This window comes from Staurois parvus, unplaced genomic scaffold (genome assembly GCF_062004578.1).
Source record: "Staurois parvus isolate SC_StPar_1 unplaced genomic scaffold, SC_StPar_1.0 ptg000165l, whole genome shotgun sequence".
NCBI classification, from domain to species: Eukaryota; Metazoa; Chordata; class Amphibia; order Anura; family Ranidae; genus Staurois; species Staurois parvus.
The window spans coordinates 10804900-10826757 of NW_028317961.1; the positions used below are offsets into that span (position 1 = coordinate 10804900).

At 41.6% G+C, this 21858-nt stretch overlaps 1 protein-coding gene across 1 annotated transcript in view; it reads right to left on the reverse strand.

Moving 5' to 3' along the window:
* The window catches only part of AHI1 (Abelson helper integration site 1), a 435677-nt gene extending 414865 nt beyond the window's left edge, over positions 1-20812 (reverse strand). The window contains exons 1-3 of the mRNA XM_089676204.1: positions 20601-20812; positions 16519-16656; positions 3752-3810 (exon numbers count right to left, since the gene is read on the reverse strand). Of these exons, the coding sequence (XP_089532330.1) occupies positions 3752-3761 (10 nt within the window). The 5' untranslated portion in view covers positions 3762-3810; positions 16519-16656; positions 20601-20812. The remainder of the gene's footprint in view (positions 1-3751; positions 3811-16518; positions 16657-20600) is intronic.
* Between the last annotated feature and the right edge of the window lie 1046 nt (positions 20813-21858).

Consider the following 21858-nt stretch of genomic DNA (forward strand, 5'->3'; position numbering starts at 1 on the left):
GGTAAAAGTGCAACCTTCTGGTGTGATGTAAAACCTAGTCACCCACCGAAGCTCTGAAAGGTGGAAATTTTATCTCCAAGTTTGAAAGTTAAAACACCCAATAAGTGAATAAACTTAAACACATTTCTGGATTCTTGATAGCTTTGCTAAAGCAAATACTGTTCAGGGGACTAAATATACTGCAAGTAATGGAGATACTGAGTCTTATACTTGCTTAACAGCTACAGTATCACTGAAAACCAGGATGAACCGGTCTCAACTTTCCATGTTGTTGGTCCCTATATGTGTCCAGGCTTGACTCATGGTGGCTCATGATTGGCATACCACCAAAGAGATCTTCAGAGTCTGGGAACCATAGGAATGGACCACAGTGCTGGACCTGTGCAGCACTCTGTACTAAATACAGTGCATCCAGAAAGTATTCACAGCACTTAACTTTTACCGCATTTTGATATGTTACAGCCTTATTCCAAAATGGATTTTTTTCCTCAACATTCTACAAACAATACCCCATAATGTCAACGTGAAAGAAGTTAGTTTTGAAACCTTTGCAATTTATTACAAATAAAAATAAAAAAAAAACCCACATGTACATAAGTATTCACAGCCTTTGCTCAATACTTAGTTGAAGCACCTTTAGCACCAATTAGAGCCTCAAGTCGTTTTGAGTATGATGCTACAAGCCTGACACACCTATTTTTGGGCAATTTCTCCCATTCTTCTTTGCAGTACCTCTCAAGCTCCATCAGGTTGGATGGGGAGTAATGGTGCACAGCCATTTTCAAATCTCTCCAAAGATGTTCAATCAGGTTCAAGTCTGGGCTCTGGCTGGCCACTCCAGGACATTCACAGAGCTGGCCAGTAGCCACTCCTTTGTTATGTGGGCTGTGTGCTTAGGATCGTTGTCCTGTTGAAAGATGAACTGTTGCCCCAGTCCAAGGTCCAGAGCACTCTGGAAAAGGTTTTCATCAAGGATGTCTCTGTACATTGCTGCATTCATCTTTCCTTGGATCCTGACTAGTCTCCCAGTTCCTGCTGCTGAAAAACATCCCCACAGCATGATGCTGTCCCCACCATGCTTCACTGTAGAGATGGTATTGACCAGGTGATGAGCAGTGCCTGGTTTCCTCCAGACATGACGCTTGGCATTCAGGCCAAAGAGTTTAATCTTTGTTTCATCAGACCAGAGAGTTTTGTTTCTCATGGTCTGAGAATTCCTCAGGTGCCTTTTGGCAAACTCCAGGCGGGCTGCCATTTGCCTTTTACTGAGGAGTGGCTTCCGTTTGGCCACTCTACCATACAGCCCTGATTGGTGGAGTGCTGCAGAGATGGTTGTCCTTCTGGAAGGTTCTCCTCTCTCCACAGAGAAATGCTGGAGCTCTTTCAGAGTGACCATGGAGTGCTTGGCTACCTCCCTGGCTAAGGCCCTTCTCCCTCAAATCGCTCATTTTGGCCCACTCTAGGAAGATTCCTGGTGGTTCCAAACTTCTTCCATTTATGGGTGATGGAGGCCACTGTGCTCATTGGGACCTTCAATGCTGCAGAAATGTTTCTGTACCCTTCCCCAGATCTAAGCCTTGATACAATCCTATCTTGGAGGTCTACGGACCATTCCTTGGACTTCATGGCTTGGTTTGTGCTCTGACATGCACTGTTAACTGTGGGACCTTATATAGACAGGTTTATGCATTTCCTAATCATGTCCAATCAAATGAATTTTCCACAGGTGGATTCCAATCAAGTTGTGGAAACATCTCAAGGATGATCAGTGGGAACAGGATACACCAGAGCTCAATTTTGAGTGTCATGGCAAAGGCTGTGGATACTTATGTACATGTAGGTTTTTTTTGTTTTTTATTTTTAATAAATTGCAAAGATTTCAAAACAAACTTCTTTCATGTTGTCATTATGGGTTATTGTTTGTAGAATGTTGAAGAAAAAAATGAATTGAATCCATTTTGGAATAAGGCTATAAACATAACAAAATGTGGCAAAAGTTAAGCGCTGTAAATACTTTCTGGATGCACTGTACGTTTGCTGCACTCAGCTGCAATATGAGAGCCTAAGCAGGATTCAGTGCTCGAACAACATTATAGGCCTTCTCTACAGCATGGGGCGCAGGAAATGTTCCTAATATATTACCAAGGTTACACTGGATGCACTGCTTCTATTGTTCTAATAGAAGGCAGTGAGCATTTGACTGAAGAGTCCATAATAAAAAAAAAAAGGGAAAAGAAACTTGGTTTAAACATAGAAAACTTCTCCACAGGGGAGAAACAGTCCATCACCTAACACGAGCAAAAAACAGTGGGCTCACAGATGGAGTGGGGTTATAGTACACCCAGAGGGAGCAGTGCTTTTGCCAGTGTCCAATCCCCTGAAGTTAGCAGCCTATAACCAGGGTTTATTACTATCCAGCCTGTGTCCTGTACTGTACAACTAAGATAAATATGCTAGAAATGCTAGTGCGGTGTTCAAAGTAATTTTTCAACAAAACGCATGGAGACATGTATTGATGCATCAGTTTGCTTTGAAAATTAAATAGTGTTTTCATTGTGTGGTGCTCAGAGTTTAATTTCAATTTAAGGCCAAATTCTGTTCCAGTCCCAATTGCAGTAAAGCCAAAATGTGAGGAACAAAGTAATCTCCATGGTTTAAAAGCCTGTGTTCACACCAGTGCATGAGACATATGTGAACAGGCACCATAGGAAGAAATGTTATTTCACATGTTATGAGGATTGGATGCGGTTCAAACCACATCTAATTCGCATATATGTGAACCGGCACTTAAATTATTGGATTATTCTACATTTAAATAGCAAGATCCAGAAGGCAATGGAGGATATAAATAACAAGTGCGCTAATTATTCACAAAACATGCAAGGATAAATAATAAAAATAAATGAATTCATAAATATAAACATAAGTCCAGCCACCATAAAAGTGATAGTCCAATATCAACTTGATGTCAATCTTGAAAACAAACACCCATGTGCAAATCCGACACCAGATGAAATGAATACACTCACCAGAGCTATATGCTGATTATATTATAAACCAGCATGATAGCATTTTGCTCTGGGAGCGATGATCTGCAGGATATCCCAGTAGAGGAACAGCAACCAATAGTGATCCAATCAGCACATATGGAACAGCTAGGCAGCACATATGGAACAGCTCAGCAGCAAATGATCTTCCAATAACATGGGCAAAGCTCGAGGAATCAGAAGAGATATGATGGTGCAGTACGTTTAAAACCAGTAAAATTTTATTAATAAAGTATTGCACTCACAAAGAAGGCGTCTAGCCAACACCAGCAATGACAGCCTCTAAAATGCCACATCCACAAGGGAAAAACCAAGGGAGGAACCTCCTGCACCGCGATCAACACAGCCGACAGCTGGGAGGAACGTTCCAACGTCACGTCCACTAGGCCAAGCCCAATGCATTTCGTCACTTGACGTCAAGTGACAGGTCCCAGAAGACTACGGGGCCATTCACAAAGCCCAGCGCTTCTTGCTCATGCGCAGTGGGCACCTGGCTGTGAAGCAGCAAGCTGTGCTACACTAAAGATGCTGGTGCCAGGGAGAGAAGAAGGCCGGTGAAACCAGCGGTGGTGAGGTTTTTGTAGCTGCTGACTTTTATTTTTCAGCTGAAACTTCACTTTAAGCTGTGGATAATAATCTTAAGCAAGCAAGAAATAAGCACACTAAAAATCTAGAAAGTAAAATAAAATTGTGAAAAGTCTCACTTGCAGGCATTTTCAGTCCAGGATCCAAATTAAGGTTTATTTAGATACTATCCATCCATCTGTTGATGAAAAAAAAAAATAATGTCTAAATGTGGTACAGCACAACAAGTAGATGCAGCTGCTCTTTTATAGATGTTAGTAAAAAATATGTAAACCCAACATTTCATATTCCAGATATGTGCATGTGGCACCATGTACTTGTATGAAACATATCCTGTTCTTTGTATTGCTTCCTTGCTGCCAGTCCCTCTGTTTTTCTATTTACAAAAATACACTAGGCAGGAGAGCACAGCGTGGTCAGTTCTGTAGCTGAACTTGAAACTCAGTGTGCTTTTCTCCAATGATCAGACTTATCCAGATACCCCCCCCCCTTCCTTCTTCCTTGGCCTTTCACTGAGAAGATCTGTGTGCTGCGGTTTCTCCTTTCCCAGCTCTTACGCAGCTGAGAACAGAGGGTATGTAATCACTTATTAAAAGGAGTTGTATATAATGTTTTTTTTTTTTTACATGTGCACACAAATGTTTTGCCTTTCATTTATATTTTGAACTGAATGATCAGGGGCGTGGAGATTTTTTTTTAAACACTACTTGTCCAGGGGACTTAATCGAGGTCCCAATACAGTCCTCAATACAATCTACTTGTCCTGATAAAAAAAAAAAAAAAATTCTCAGAATGGAAAATACAAAAGGGTTGATTTTTTTATTTTTTTTTTAGGCAGAGGTGCTTTTAAGAATGTCTACGGCTTTAAGAATTAAAGGGGCTGTATGGCGACAAACTTTTTTGCTAGAAAATTTCTTAGAACTCCCAAACATTTTTTTTTTTTTTAAAGCAGACGCCCTGAAGAATGAATTTTTGTCACACGGCATTTGCACAGCAGTTTTTTAAACACTTTTTTTTTTTTTTTTAATACACTTTTTGGAATATTAATGCAAAAAAACATAATATATGACCCATTTTTTTGGTAAAATATAAAAGATGATGTTACACCAAGTAAAGAGATACCAAACATGTTATGCTTTAAAATTGCACACGCCCATGCAATGGCAATAAACGGCATAAATTTTACTATCTATGGGGGACGCTTTAAAAGCTTTTACAGGTTACCACTTTAGATTTACATAGGAGGTCTGGTGCTAGAATTACTGCCCTCGATCCGACGTGCACGCTGATACCTCACTTGTGCGCGACAATCGTTGTTTGCATGCATGCGGGACTGACGCATGCATTCGTTTTTGCACGTGAGCACAGGGGGACAGGGGTGCTTTAACATTTTTTTTGTTAATGGATTAATTAATTAATATGACACTGTCGCTTTAATTTTTTTAAATTGCTTTTATTGCGGTCATGAGGAATGTAAACATCCCGTGACAGCAAAAGGCAGTGATCGGTACTCTTTATGGAGAGATCTGGGGTCAATATCCCTCCTCTGCCCTGAAAAGCAATTGATCCCACCAAGATCGGTGTGATTAAATGCTTTCCATTTTTAAAAATGGCACCGTTTCCATCTGGGAATTGATGTATGCTCACTGCTTCCTGTTTCCTATATCATAGAGATGGACAGAGTGGTGCTGGACTTTGCCTCTATGATCAGCCAGCAGAAGCACTGCCTGGTTGTTCGGGAGTCTCAGATTGGAAAGGCTCTGCCTCCCCTCCTAGTGGATGGGACTCGGACAGTACAAGGCTGCAGCTAACAATAACTGAATTATGACAAAAATTAAAAAGGTAAATAAAAATCAAACAAAAAATATATAATAATCTTCACATAACAATAATCGGATAATATTACCAACAAAAATAATAATTAAAAAAAAAAAAAAGGTACATGTGTATATATATATATATATATATACACACACACATATATATATATATACACACACACATATATATATATATATATATACACACACACACACACACACACACACACACATATACACACACACACATATACACACACACACATATACACACACACATATACACACACACACACATATACATACATACACACACACACATTTTTATTACTTTCTGTGTGTGTGTGTATATATCAAAATAAATGCAAATCTAAATAAAAATAGATATATTTTATAGAAATAAAAATTAATAAAAATAATTTAATACATAAAATAATCTGCAGATAACAATCAATAATAAACAATATTATCTAAAAAAAGAAAATAAAAAATACAAAATTAAAAATAAAATAAAAGATGTAAAATTAATTAAATGTATATATTTTAGTCATCTGATTACAGCTCTATGCAGAATATATATTATATATATTCTGCAGAGAACTGTAATCAGATGACTACTACAATAGATAAAAATGTAAAAAAGAAAATCTAAATAAATATATTTATTAAAAAAAAGAAAAAAGTAAAAAAGTCCCGCCTCCCACTGGTCCTGTCCCGCCCTCCTCGCTGCCCATTGGTGGAGAGCGCTGCCGGTCAGAGCCAGGTGTTCTCTGTATGGCTGCCCGGCCCTGATTGCGTCCAAAGCTGCTGGACACAGAGAAGCCCTCATACACACTTGACGTTTTGAGAACACTGGTAATGTTAGCTGTGTAAACTCACATTAAAAACTTGAGTTTTTCAGCTTTTTTTAGCGTTTAGCTGTGATTAGCAGTGTTTTCCCACACTTGCATTTTTCATTTACTTTTTTGGGGTAAAAAAAAACATCCAAAAATGCCAGTTTGCTGCGTTTTACTTCGTTTTTCAGCATTCGAGTGTTTGTAACAGCTACAAACCCACTGGTCCTGGGTTTTTTTCCAACCAAAAAACGTTGATTACAGTCTATGTGTGCATGGACACAAGATAACATGCTGGGGGGTTTACTGGCTGTAGAAAAACCGCCAAAAGCCAAAAACAGCAGCTGTAATCCAATGTGCATGAGGACTTAGTGATTCAAAGGCTGGAATTGCTGTGTGCTATGAAAAGCCAAGCAGCTCAGTGTCCTTAGGATGCCTCAGAGCAGCTCTCAAGCAGTCTTAGAATAGCTGATCTGATCCCTTGGACTGTGTAAAAGTAGGACTGCCCTTTACTAAGCAGCAAGAGTGTCCATAGTGCAACAAAAGCGTGTCAGATTTGAGCTGCTTTGCTTTATTTCCAGCAAAAAGCATCTCCAACCTCAAAAATACCATTAACATCAGTAAGTTTGTAAATGCTGCATTGCATTGAAAGCATCAGTTCCCTCTGGGCTCATTTACACCCCAAGCATTATCATACTGCATTTTCCAGCGCAGGCAACATGTATAAACATAAGTAGAAAAAATGCTTTCAACAGAATTACTTCACATAAGCCTGTTTTGTATCAGTGTGTTAGACATACTGTATGTTAGGCAAAATTAGCACATGTGAGCTAGTGGATGCTGACTTTCCTGGGGCTGCTATGGTTATCTGGATGTTGTCTGGCTGGAAATACCTAACTCGAACATATTAACACCTACAAAAAAAGTTTTGCTAAACCCCCGTACTGTATAATGAGGTTGACCATTGTGAACGGGGTTGGGGCTAAATCACTAAACCAAACTGGAGATCCACATTAAAGAAAATGATCTGAGCATTTGTGGCACAACTTTTGTTTGCTACTGGTATCTATAAGATGGCAATGATCCTGAGAAATTCAAAAAGCAAAAACTAGATTCAGGCTACAAATGATATCCAAAGAATGCAATTGAGCGTTAAATATTAACAGGGCTGTCCCTTCAGAGATTTCTTATCTAATATGCTTCATATAAAATAGGGATTGTGCATCAGATAAGGCAAACCCTTTATAGTAAAACATGATTTAGTTGTTCACGTTTACCAGACTGCCTATGCAGATAAGGAGTATCTGGAATTAAAAACAAACTATGCAGCTCTGACTAAAGTTTAACAATTCCCTTGTTATAGGTGTAGGCCATTTACATACCTCATGAAGCCTGACTGGAAAACTCCCAGGAAGTTGCTAAGAGAGGCCTAGCTATTACTGTTTACCTTCACCATCACAGGAGTGAGATCTCAAATGCTGAGCTCAGAGCTACTGCATCAGGGGAGAGAAAGCACAGATGAAGAGGTTTGAATCAGAGAAATAGCACACTCCCGTGATGGTAAAGGTGAACAGTAATAGCTAAGATCTGAAACTTGAGCCCCTAGTGAGCCAGGATGAAATGAAAGATCACCTGTGGTTATACATTGAGAACGTTTATTGACTGGACGCTGAGGACCAGTTTAAATTTTGGACTTCCTGGGGAGGAAGAGATATGTTGGCGACCAGGGGTTGTACATTATGGAAATGTGTTTGTAGAACATACATATTGAGTGTATGGTTTAATAGCATTTGGGGTTAATTTGGTTTTGTATTTACACAGTAATAGCTAAGCTTCTCTTAGCAAAGTCCTTTGCAATATCCTGGGAGTTTTCCAGTCAGGCTTCATAAGGCCAATAAATCGCCTACACCTATAGCAGGATGTGATTCGACTTTAATCAAAGCTGCACAGCTGGCTTTCATTATCTACACAGGCAGTTGTTTGGTAAAGGTGAACCTATGCAATTAAAAACTCTTCTGGAACAGTTTAAAGTGGTAGTAATGTCTGTAGTTTAAAATAAAAAGTTCCACATGCAAGCTAATGTAATAATGTGCTAGCATGCACTACATACTAGCACATTATGACAGACTTGCCTATGAACTGGATCCCTCCAGTGGCGAGCTGTCACCGCTGACAGGGATTCCACCTTCACTCAGCTATCTTTCTGGGTTTGCGGGCTCTGGCTGATTGAATGGCTAAGCCACAATGGCGTCACTACCCCACATGCACATAGGAGTTGCAATCGTGGCAAAGCCACATCTGAATGGACGGTGCACTGTCACCGCTGACAGCGATTCCATCTTTACCCAGCTTTTCTTCTGGGTTTAGGCCGTTTGAATGGCTGAGCCGCAATGACGTCACTCCCCCGCATGCACACAGAAGTTATGACTGCAGCACAGCGCTCTGAATGGACAGCGCACTCAGGTGTCCGATCCATGCAGAGCACAATGCGCATGCCCCGGGGACTTCACCAGCTGCTACAGATGTGAATATCTGCTAAACAGTGTACGTTTAGGAGATACTTATTGTAACGGATTAAGTCGGATTATAGATTTACCTGTAGATACAAGTAAAAAAGTGGACTTGTCTATCACTTTAAGAGCTTTCCAAATAACTGCAATCAGTTTAATTGAAAATGTATATATTTAGGAAAAGGGACAAACTAGAAAACTGCTGGTGCAAACTGTGCCATTTTATTACGATGAATCAATGAATGGCAGATGAAAGTGTTCATAAGGATAGTTTTGATTAAAAAATGATGTACGTAACAAACTGTAAGTTATTTATAGTTTATTTAAGTGGTTTATTTAAGTGGTCAGCTAGGTGTCCTAAAACACAGTATAAGAGATGTTAAAAATTCTGACAAAATGCACATCCAGGTTACACACACAAAAGCCTACATGCAGTATGTTCATAAAGTATAATTGGGCTGAACTACTAAAGTAGCTGAGAATCTTCACACAGTAAGTGTAAATATTCACTTTAACTAGTAGCCGACCGCAGATAGCCGAATGACGGCTGCACTGCGGCCGGCCAATTCTGGGTGGACGTCATATGACGTCCTCGCAGAACGCGCTCTCCTGCGCGCCCCACGGGGCACGCACCCGGCGATCTCCGTGATCGCTGTGTCCTACGGACACAGCTGATCACGTGATGTGGTAAAAGGCCAATCACAGCGGCCTTTTACCACGTGATCAGCGGTGTCCAATGACACGCTGATCAGAGGAAAATGCAAGTGCCGGTTCTCGGCTGCACTTTCCTCACGCTGTCAGATCGTGAGGAAAGTACTGCCGAGAACCGGCAGTTGTCAGAGCGGGGATCGGCACCGATCATCAGGGCACTGATGATCAGGGCACTGATGATCGGTGCCCAGCAGTGCCGCCCGCAAGTTCCGCCCACCTGTGCCCAGCAGTGCGCCCACTAGCTCCGCCCACCTGTGCCCAGCAGTGCACCCACCTGTGCCCAGCAGTGCACCCACCTGTGCCACTCTGCAGTGCCACCCACCTGTGCCCAGCAGTGCCACCCACCTGTGCCCAGCAGTGCCACCCACCTGTGCCCACCCACCTGTGCCCACCAGTGCCACCCACCTGTGCCCACCCACCTGTGCTGCCCACCAGTGCCGCCCACCAGTGCTGCCAGTCAGTACCCAGGGGTTGTGCCAGTCAGTGCCGCCAGTCAGTGCCCAGCAGTGATGCCAGTCAGTGCCGTCTATCAGTACCCATCATCAGTGTCACCTATCAGTGCCGCCTATCAGTGCTGCATATTAGTGCCGCCTATCCGTGACACCTCATTAGTGCTGTCTATCAGTGCCGCCTATTCGTGCCACCTCATTAGTACTGCCTATCAGTGCCCTTTAGTGCTGCCTATCAGTGCCCATCAGTGCCGCCTATCAGTGCCCATTAGTGCTGCCTCATCAACGCACATCAGTGAAGGAGAAAAAAATACCTGTTTGAAAAATTTTATAATAGAAACAAAGAAACTTTTTTTTTTTTTTCAAATTTTTTACACTTTTTTTATTTTTAGCGCAAAAAGTAAAATGCCCAGTGGCGATTAAATACCACCAAAAGAAAGCTCTATTTGTGAGAAAAAAATGATCAAAATTTCATATGGGTACAATGTTGCATGACCGCGCAATTGTCAATCAAAGTGCGGCAGCGCTGAAAGCTGAAAATTGGCCTGGTAAATAAGGGGGTATAAGTGCCTGGTAGGCAAGTGGTTATTAATTAACTAATCATTTGTAAATAAAATAAGTAAAAGGAATATTGGATTGGATAATTGAAGTGAGAGAAGGGATGAGCCATTGGTTGTTAAGGAGCCAGAACCCGCCAGCATCTTAACAATGATGAGTCATCTCTGTGGTCAACAGGGATTCTCCACTGGCAGCAGAATGTAAACAAAAGAGCCCGCATTAAACAAAAAAAAAACACACACACACACCGAGGGAGTATGGGGTACCCCGACAAATCCGTACCAGGCCCTTATCCAGACATGCAACCCTTGGAAGGCCAGGAAAGGGGGAGATGAACAAGACCCCCCCCCCCTCCCCGAACTATACCAGGCCACATGTCCTCAACATGAGGGGAGGACATCAAGGGACAGGGTCTCAGAAGGTTGGTATGTGATGTCATAGGGGTGGAGTTTAGGAATGCGGCACTATCGTTCAATGAGTGTCAAGCAGCGACAGCGGTTGTGTGCGGAGGGCTTTTCTTTTCATGCGGGTTGTTGGCTGGCATCCATTATGAGTTACAATAAATTTACATCAGGAGATTTTTTTTTCTTTTTTAACCAATTGCCCTCCTGAGGATTTACCCCACTTCCTGACCAGGCATCTTTTTGCTATACAGCGCTGCACTATTTCAACTGGTAATTGCGCGGTCATGCAATGCTGCACCCAAATGAAATTTATGTCCTTTTTTCACACAAATAGAGCTTTCTTTCAGTGGTATTTGATCACCTGTGCGCTTTTTTACTTTTCACGCTATAAACAAAAAAAGACAAAAATAAATTCTTCAATTGATTCAACATGCCTCTCAGCAAATAGTTTAGGGTGTCTACTTTTCAAAAAGGGGTCATTTTGGGGGGTGGGGGCATTTTATGCCCAGCATTAGAAGTTTATGCCACACATCACTCACTCTTCTAGCCACCAAGCCTTTTCTGACCGTTTTTGTTCACATGAAAAATATAATGTTTGGAGGTTCAACGTAATCTCCTAGCAAAAAATAGTGATATGTTTTTTAAAGCAGATATTCTAGTGAATAAAATGGTGCTGCGATTTTTCAAACACAAATGTTTTGAAAAAAAAATACCCTTTTTTTTTACTTTTAATGCTCAAAAACACAATATATTGGCCAACAATTTGGTAAAATATAAAAGATGATGGTACACTGAGTAAATAGATACCAAACATGACATGCTTTAAAACTGCGCATGCCCCGTGCAATGGCGACAAACTGCAAACATTTTTAATATCTATAGGCAACGCTTTAAAAGGCTTTACAAGATACCATTTTAGATTTACAGAGGAGATCTAGTGCTAGAATTACTGCCCTTGATCGGACGTTCACGGCGATACCTCACATGCATAGTGTAACCGCTGTTTACATTCTGGCACAGGGTCAACGCTCTCGCATGCAGGTACGCACACGTACGTGTGTGTGTGGGTGGGGGGGGGGGGGGGATTGGGAGCGAGGGGGCTCTTTTTTTTTTTATCCCCTTTAATGCTATCACAGGGAATGCAAATATCCCCTATAACTTCAATGGGCATTGTCACATAATCTTTTTTGAGAAATCTGGGGTCTATCAGACTCTAGATATCTCCTCTGCCCCAACATTGTCTAATCTCACCAAGATTGGTGTGATCAAATGCTTTCCCAATTTACAAATGGCGTTGTTTATATCCTCCGAAACTGAAGTGATGAAATGCTCGTAGCTTCTGATTTCTTAGACCATAAAGATGGTTGGCACCATTCTGGTCTCCAATCAGCTCTATGGTCAGCTGGCAGAAACACCGGCTGCATTCTCAGGTTCCCTTAATGGCACGAGACTGCCCGAGAAGGCAGCATGGGAGGGGGGGCATCTTCTCCTGCTGCTTGTAAAAGCAATCCTGCAGCTAATTAGCCACTAGGATTGCTTTTACATGAAAGCCTATAGCCGGCTGAAACAAACTATACCAGGATGATGCCTGCAGCTGCAGACATCATCCTGGTATAACCAAAGTCCAGTGATATACCAGTACGCCACTGGTCCTTTTTGGGTGTATATGCAATGTTCTTTTTTTTTTTTGCAGCCTGTGGGCTGAATGAAAAAAGAGAGAAGAAATCTCTGCCAGAAAAAAAGTGTGTGGATTTGAGGATTGGGCCACAGCACCTTCTGGATACAAAAGGGCCCTGATAATCTCTTCCTGGAAATTTTAGGAAGGATCCACTTCATCCAGTTGCTTTGTAAATTACGTTATATATAGCCATTTGAAATAAATAAATAAATAAATAAACACCTTTTTGTACCAGTGTCAAGCTCTCCAGTAAACTAGGTACGGATTCATCATTTGGTCGTTGAAGTCCACCCGTCCCATGTTAAGGTTATAGTCGTGGACACAGAGGGGTTTCTCAACAGTGCCAGATACCATGTTAATTAGGACGGTCACGTATGCATGAATTGTAGACAGGACGAACACATCTCGTTTGTCCTTCCACTTCACTGCAAGCAATTCATCATTCCTCAAGCAGGCTTTCTCCCCCTTTCTAAGTCGGGTATTTACAAGCCGCTGGGGGAAGCCCCGGCGATTAGGTCGCACGGTGCCACACGAGCCAATTCCACGATTGTACAAATGTCTAAATAGTAGTGTTGTATACAAATTGTCCACATTCAAGTGGTACCCCTTACTGAACAAAAACGACACCAAGTCCCAAATTATCTTAACACTGCTCCTCATGTAGTCTGGGCAGTTGGGGGCTCTACTTCGCTGTCTCTGCGCTCAAACCCTAAATTTGTATATATACCCTTTGGCCCTCTCACAGAGCTTATACAATTTGACCCCATATCTGGCACGCTTGCTGGGGATGTACTGTTTGAATGCAAGGCGGCCAGTAAAGTGAATGAGGGACTCATCCACGCAGTTGTTTTGCTGGGGCGTATACACATCTGCAAATTTCTCAGTGAGGTGGTTTATGAGGGGCCCAATTTTGTAGAACCTGTCATGTTCAGGGTCACCCCGAGGATGACAGTGTGTGTTATTACTGAAATGCATAATGCGCATTATCGTCTCATATCTATGCCTGGTCATGGCACCAGAGAACACGGGCATATTACGAATCGGGTCTGCGGACCAATACGACCAAAACTCATTCTTTTTTGTAATGCCCATGTTGAGGGTTAGGCCCAAAAAAACCGTAATGGGTTTCCATGCGAATGGTCTGGCAAGGTTTGAATTTGGGTTTGCGGCGATATATTGTTGAGTATATAAATTGCTTTGGCCCACAATCAAATTGTACAAATCTTCTGTGAAAAACAGCTCCATAAAATCAAGGGGAGTTAAATTTGCTGTTTCCAACTGAATTCCAGGTTAGGCAGTGAATGGGGGAAGTACGGGTGCTGCAGAATCTGTGGGCTGCCAATCAGGATTTGCAAGCACGTCCGGAAGGACACTAGGGGCTCTACGGGCCTGTGTGCGAATTCTTGGTGGCTGCGGGACACTACTTTTGCTCGCTACCGCACCTACTTGTACTGCACTTGTGGGACTCGCCACGTCACCAAGTGATACTGCAGTGCTGGTATAAAAAAAGACCAGGATATACTAGGCCGCTGGTGCTTGCCAGTTCACAAAAAGGTAATGTGGCACTAGCACTGGCACTAGCACTGGCACTGCTGCATATGAGACAAATCATGCGATCCAAGCACTTCAGCTTCATGGGGTCAGGTACGCCTGATCTTAACAGGGACCTCTTCTCCATCGTCTGAGCACTGCCGCTGCTGTCTACAGGTTCGTATTCTGAGGCTGATTGTGTCAGAGAGTCTTCCACTTCACTCTCACCTGACATGCTCAGAATCCTATAGGCCTCATTACTAGTGTACCTTTCGTTGGACATTTTGGACTCTAAATTTACAGGTACCTAGTGCGACTTGTTCGTGATCAAAATATTGATCCGTACAAATACTATACTAGTAATGATGGTGATCAGCGACCTATAGCGTGAGTGCGACAGTGTGCGGGCAATCTAACGCTAGCTGACCCTAGCTGGGAGGGATGCTAACTGACCCTGACGCTATCTGACGTCGCTAGTGGCACTAATACAGTGATCAGTGAGAAATACTGTACACTGCAGAGAGGTTCCATCTCATATCATCTCCGCTTTCTATATGCTGATATAGTGACAATTTTTCCTTAGAGTTTATATTCTCATTGGTCTATAAACATTTCCCATTTTTGCAACTTATTGTTTTCTCCCCCTTTTCTTTTTTTTCCCCCTCTTTCTGTACTCGGCACTTATGTATGCTGTTTATTTCTATGTCTCTCTATCAGTACGTATTTTGTAATATTCATCGAATACCTTGTATGTTTTATTCCTGTTGGTCAATGTATCTGTTTTTGACTGATTCGCTGCCCCCATCCATTCTATAATAAGATTCTTTGTAAAAGAAAAATACTGTACACGGACACTGTACTAATGGCACTGGCAGGGGACAAAGGGTTAAATGTGGCAATTAAGGGGTTAAAACGTCTCTAACGTGTGTGGGTGCAGTGTCCTGCTTTTACTTACGTGTGATGCCTTTCTTCTCTCTCTGGAACAAAATGGTTCCAGGGAGAGAAGAACCAGCTAGATCCTGTACCTGTATTTACAAATACAGGCACAGCTCTGTATCTCCATTCACTGTAGGAGATCGGCAGAGTCCCAGCCAAAAATCACTAGCCGAGACCTGCTGAAATACACCTCCTACAACGAATGACAGCGGGGGTCAGTGGGAGGGGGGCACGCGCGTGCACACTCCAAACCCAGAAGAGCAAAGTGACGTACAGGTACATTGCTTTGCCTGCAGCTACCACCCGTCCGCAGTACATTGTGAGCGGGCGGGAAGTGGTTAAAAAGGACTCGTCTTGTGTTTTTTACTTTTGACATTTTTAGGTGAATGAGTAGAAGCACATCAACATGTTGAAGGCATGTTGCCTGGCATGGACTGCCAGATTGTATGCTCAGATAAGGGTCTGGTATGAATTTTAGGGGGGTGGGCCACACCATTTCTTTTTTTTTGCATGAGGTTCCCCTTAAAATACATACCAGACAGAAGGGCTTTGTATGGATTTTTTGAAGTGAAACCACTCTTGTTTTTTGACGTGGAGCCCCCTTATAATCCGTACCACACTGGAGTGGTCAAGATATAAAATTGTGTCATTACTGATCACATGTGCAGCACCATGACAACTGCAGATCAAAAGTCTAAGATGGCAGCTTCCTTGTCGGGAAAGGATAAGAGGGCTTAGTACCGCTTCAAATCCAATTATCTTCTTGTCATGTGGATCAAGTATTTTTACAATCAATGATCCAGAGGAAAGGTGAACCCTAAAAGGTTCCCAATCCTTTTCTCACAGTTGTATACAATGTTATAAAAATGCTGCATTACTATATTATTGCAAGTTTTTTTTATCACTTAAGCTTCATACATGAAAGAATCACAACAGAAAAGATTGGAAGGAACCTTTTCTCACTGAGGCATTAGAAAGGGGACAGCTCCCCAAGACATGTTGTCTTGGCAACTACTGGAACACTGACCTAGGAAATGGGAGGAACTCTGCTACACTCTGCTGCATGAGATACAACCTGACAGCACAGGTCCCGCTGAGTAAATCTCAGCATACCAGACACTTTTCAGTTCCAACTCCTGTTGCTGGCCACAGCTGTAGGTTCTCTGGACTGGATGTAGGGATGATCCCTAGGCCACAGAAAAGAGATCTTTTATTTTCCTCTTGTGAGTGTATTTTTAGTGCTATTAATATTAAAAGCATACTATTGGTGCACTATCTGCCCTGTTTTGCCTTTATGTTGTTTACAGGTGTTATTCTTGGCCCGCTTTTGTTGAGTGCTGCTAAACGGTTGTGGTGTGCCTGATAGACTTCTGGAAACGCAACATGATATCGCTGCAATGGCTATACAAAGTGTCAATTATTAAAAACAACAGCAGATTTTGCAAATACATTCATACCATGAGTTATGGTGGCAGCAGAAGCTTCTGCTGGATCCATGCATAGTCAAAATGTTTGCCAGGTTGCTGCAACAGTTGCTCCTGTCTTATGCAAAGTTACAAGCGGTGCATGATTGGTGAAAGGGTCATTCTCTATTCCTGAAAAAAAAAAAAAAAAAAAAAAAAAGAGAGAGAACTGAACGTTAGTTGGAAGTAAATCCTCTTCACTAAAGGTTCATTTGGGGATAGACCAGCTGCTTCCTATATATTGTGCCACTGTCAGAAGCATCAGCAGGGCAATGAATGCATTACTTATAGGGTGCCTGCACATAAATCTGTCAGGTAGGAACAGCAAGAATATGCATCACTTCTCATACAAGAAAACAGGAACTGTTGTCAGCAACAAACTAGCAGAATCAGAGATGCTGCCAAATATGCTCATACCAGTTTATCGATTGCATCTCTATTTTCACCATGAAATCTCATAATCTGATCAATTGACACATGATCAGATTCATGAGTAGAGATGAGCTCAGGCATCCTCTGGTTTATAGACACACAGAGGCGACTCGGGATCAAGCACGCACGAGTGCACCTACAGCAAGCAGCTTGCTCTGCGGCACTCAGCAGGGAGGAGAAGCAAGGAGCACAGTCAGGGGACCTGAGAAGAGGCTTCTCTGGGAAAACCTATTACAAGCAGGTAATCAACATGTTAGTTATTTAACCACTTCAAGTCCGGACACTTTCACCCCCTTCCTGTCCAGACCACATTTTCAGCTTTCAGTGCTATCATATCACTTTGAATGACAATTGCGCGGTCATGCAACTCTGTACCCATATGAATTTTTTAGCATTTTTTTGAGACAGATAAAAATGTATTTTGGTGGTATTTATTCACCACTGGGATTTTTATTTTTTTGCTATATAAATGAAAAAGTCCAAACATTTTGAAAAAAAGTGTTTTTCTTATAAAAGTTTGCAAATAAATAATCTTTCTTCATAAATCTTGGCCAAAATGTATTCAGCTATCTGTTTAGTAAGAAAAAAAAAATAACCCGAATTAGTTTATAACCAAAAGTTTTAATTTCTTCAAACATTTTTATGTTATTATTTATGTTTTTGAACATGCTGTCACCTAGCAGTACAGTGTCACCATAGTGACACTGTACTACTTGTGGGTGTTGATGAAGATTTTTTATTTTTTTTATTTTTACACGGATTGCTTTTACACCCATAAAGGCTGTAAAAGCAATCATTTCTCCTTCTCTCTGGCTGCTTTCTTGCAGCCATTGAGAAATACTGTGAGAGCTGTGATTGGTCACAGCTTTTCACATGCAACAAGGCTGTTGTTAATAGCCTTGTACCATGTGACCTCTGTGATCATTCACAGATTTCACTAGTAGTAAACAATGATGTCAGAAGTGACATCTTGCTTACTACTATTCATGTGATCACTGATCACATGATCGGGACCTCACACAGAGATTTACATCCTTCCAGCAGGGGGACCACTCCCAATAATATTTGTGCTCCAAATTATTGAGAGTGCTCCCCCTGATGGAAGGATGTGAATCTCTTTTGCTTGGAGTGTGATCCCCCTGCTGGATGGATGAGTATTGCTGATACCTGGAGAGTGATGACATGCCGATTACCTGTCTTGCGGTGGTTTGCCAGATGATCCCTTGATCCTCACCTTTCCAGATCCAGATGACCAGGAGTGGTCTGATTAGTGCAATACATACTCATTCACTATCACTGGAGTCACGGAATTCACTTGATATTTCATATCTGGACTTTGATATATTGTTTATCAGTGTTTTATTTAATATGTCACTTTTGCACTTTAAACGTCATTCCTAGACATCTTAAATACCTATATAATCGGAGCGCCCCACAGCGCATGTACGGTATTTTCATTATTATTTTATTCATCATTTTAATATACATTATCATAGCGCTGCATATTTTGTTCAGCTTCTAACTTCAGCTTATTCAATTAAGCTTTGAGACCGAAACCTGGAAGCTGACTGGTTTCTATGCAGGGCTTCACCAGATTTTGCACTATCCAGTTTTAACCGCTTCCCGACTGCCCTATAGCAGAAATACTGTTATTCCTACACCGTTCACCTGATTTGGATGTAAATACCCTGACATTAAAGCTGACAGTCTGCAGTTAAAGCACATCTTGTTTGTTTCATTTCAAATCCATTGTGGTGGTGTATAGAGCCAAGAATGTTAGAATTGTGTCGATGTCCCAATATTTATGGACCTGACTGTATATAGGTAAAAAAATAAAAACCCCAGTGGTGATCAAATACCACCAAAAGAAATCTCCATTTGTGTGAAAAAAGGTTATACATTTCATTTAGTAAAGTGTCACATGACTGCGCGATTACCAGGTAAAATAGCACAGTGCGGTATAGCAAAAAATACCCTGGTCATGAAGGGGGTAATACCGTTCAATGGTTAAAGTAGAACTAGAAATTCATTAGCTGTGAATACAAATATAATAAGGTAACTGCTGTAGATGGAGTTTTGTCTCCATACTCGGCAGCACAGTGGCTAAATGGTTAGCACTTCTGCCTAGTGGTGCACCGAATTAAAATTCTGGTGCCGAAATCAAAAATTCAAAATGCACTTGGCCGAAAACCGAAATGTGCAGTTTTTAAAAATGAATATATATTTTTTGGAAACACTTTGATTAAAAAAAAATATATACCCCAATTTTTTTGTAAAATATGAAAGAGGGTGTTATGGCAAGTAAATACCCAACATGTCACGCTTTAAAATTGTGCACGCTCGTGGAATGGCGTGAAACTGTGGTACTTAAAAATCTCCATGGGTGATGCTTTAAAAATTTCTACAGGTTAGCAGTGTAAAGTTACAGAGGAGGAATAGTGTGAGAATTATTGCTCTTGCTCTGAAGTTCGTGGCGATACCTCACATGTGTGGTTTGAACACCATTCACATATGTGGGCATGGCCTACGTATGCGTTCACCACTATGTGCAAGTAGGGGGGGACGGGGGGCACTTTAAACTTTTTTTAAAAAATTTTTTTTTCCTTTAAAAAAAATGTAATCACTTTTATTATCACAAGAAATGCATGCATCCCTTGTGATAGAAATAATTAGTGACAGGTCCTCTTTATAGAGAGATATGGGGTCAATAAGACCCCACATCTCTCATCTGCAATGTAAAGCATTGGATCAAAAAAAGCATTGATCTAGTGCTTTAAAAAAAAAAAAAAAGTCCAGAAACAGATATGACATCGCTTCAGTCCTCCAAGGGCATAGATATGTGTGGCTGCCATCTTTCCTTCACACATCTCTATGCCCAGTGCCGGGATCGATGGTTTCTCAGGTAAGGCTGAACTGCCGAGCAGCCGGTGGGTTTTTTTTGGCACTTGTATCGGTGCTTTCTTTCATTTTGGCCAAAAGGGGTGTTTTCGGCCAAAAAGTTTCAGACAAAAAAAATTTCGGTGCATCCCTACTTCTGCTTGGTCGTTGGTTCGAATCCCAGCCACGGCACCACCTGCCTGGAGTTTGCATGTTCTCCCTGTGCCTGCGTGGGTTTCCTCCCACACTCCAAAGACATGCTGGTAGGTTAATTGGATCCTGTCTAAATTGGCCCCAGTATGTGTATGTATGAATGTAAGTTAGGGACCTTAGGTTGTCAATTGAGGGTTAGGGACTGATGTGAATGTACAATATATATGTAAAGCGCTGTGTAAATTGATGGCACTATATAAGTACCTGAAATAAATAATACTGGAAGAGAAAAGTCATAGAGTGGCAGTTGTTCTGGTAGACTAACATGTAGGTGTGTGACTTCTGCTGCCCATTGTTACAAAGCATGCTAGAACCGATTCCTCATCTGTTGTCAGTACAGTCAGTACCAGAACAGCTTGCAAGTCATGGCTTCCTTCCCTCCTCCCCTCACATCCCTGTGCCCTGCTGGCAAGCACCTTCGTAGGTAAGTGGCCCACAGCCCAGCCTAACAACAAACTGCCACACAACTATGCATGTAATATGAACTGTTCCCACACAAGGACGACTAATACGAAACACACAGCATGGAGCACAACGAGGAAGAGTCGGCTCACCGGGGCTGAGCTGCACTAGAAGAAAAACACCGGCACTGAACTCCACTCCGCCTGTTCTGCCGTTACTTCTCCTCCAGCACCCACAACAGCTCCCCGGTTACCGGCCCCGCCTTTTGCTTTCACCAAGGTAACCAACAGCCAATCCAGTCAGGGACAGGGGAACCTATAGCATAAAAGCAGCGCTGCCTGCGTGCTCGATGCCGTGCGCGTCCCCGGGAGCGCGGGAAAGGTCACAGTGCGTATGCGCTGTGGGTAATCTGTGCACCCTAGAGAGGGCATGGCAGCTGGTGATGGAGCTGTAGGCTTCAAGAAACTAATATGAGCATACATATATAAGAAGCTTTGCTCCTTATAACTTATTAGGCTGCAGTTCTGGTGAAAAAAAATTAACATCTAGTACCTAGTAGTTATTGTTTTGAATATATAGGCTTCAAAAAAATGGCTCCAGGCTTGAGGACAGAATTGCCAGAACTAAAAAGTCCAAACAACTTTTTTTTTAACGGCACTTTTATCATTTCACATATTCACACATACACATAGTTTTTATGTGTTAATTTTATGTTAATCTCTATATGTGACTATGTTTTTATTTTGTATTTTTATTTATTTTTATATTTATTTTATTTATGTATTTTTATTAACCACTTGCCCGCCAGAGGAGTCCCCCCCCCCCCTTCCTGACCAGGCCATATTTTGCGATACAGCGCTGCGTTACTTTAACTGACAATTGCACTGTCGTGCAATGCTGCACCCAAATTAAATTTACGTCCTTTTTTCCTTTTGCAGAGATTTCACTTCCTTTCCCATAGCCCAACAGGAAGTGAGAGGAAATCCCTGCAAATTAAGGGAATTCCATGGGGACCTCAAGGGCACCAGAATTAGTGTCCCCATTGAAAGATTTTCCCATCTATTACTTTTCTGTGGACAACCCAAAGTTTGGGATTTTCTTTCACTTTCAATGATAACGGTAAACAGGACATATAGAGAGAATTAATCTCCATAGAGCACAGACAACAATAAAAACTGACAGGTGTTCTAATCCTTCTCCTCTACTAAAAATCCAAACAGTTTTTTTTTAATGGTATCTTATCACTTTACAAATTCACACATACACATAGTTTTATGTGTTAATTTTAGGTTCATTTTTATATGTGTTTATGTTTTATGTTAATCTTTATTAAAGTAGAACTACAGGCAAAACTTTTTTTCATTTTGGATAGAGCAAAAGAGGGTTATACCCCCTGTCAGATGTTTTTTC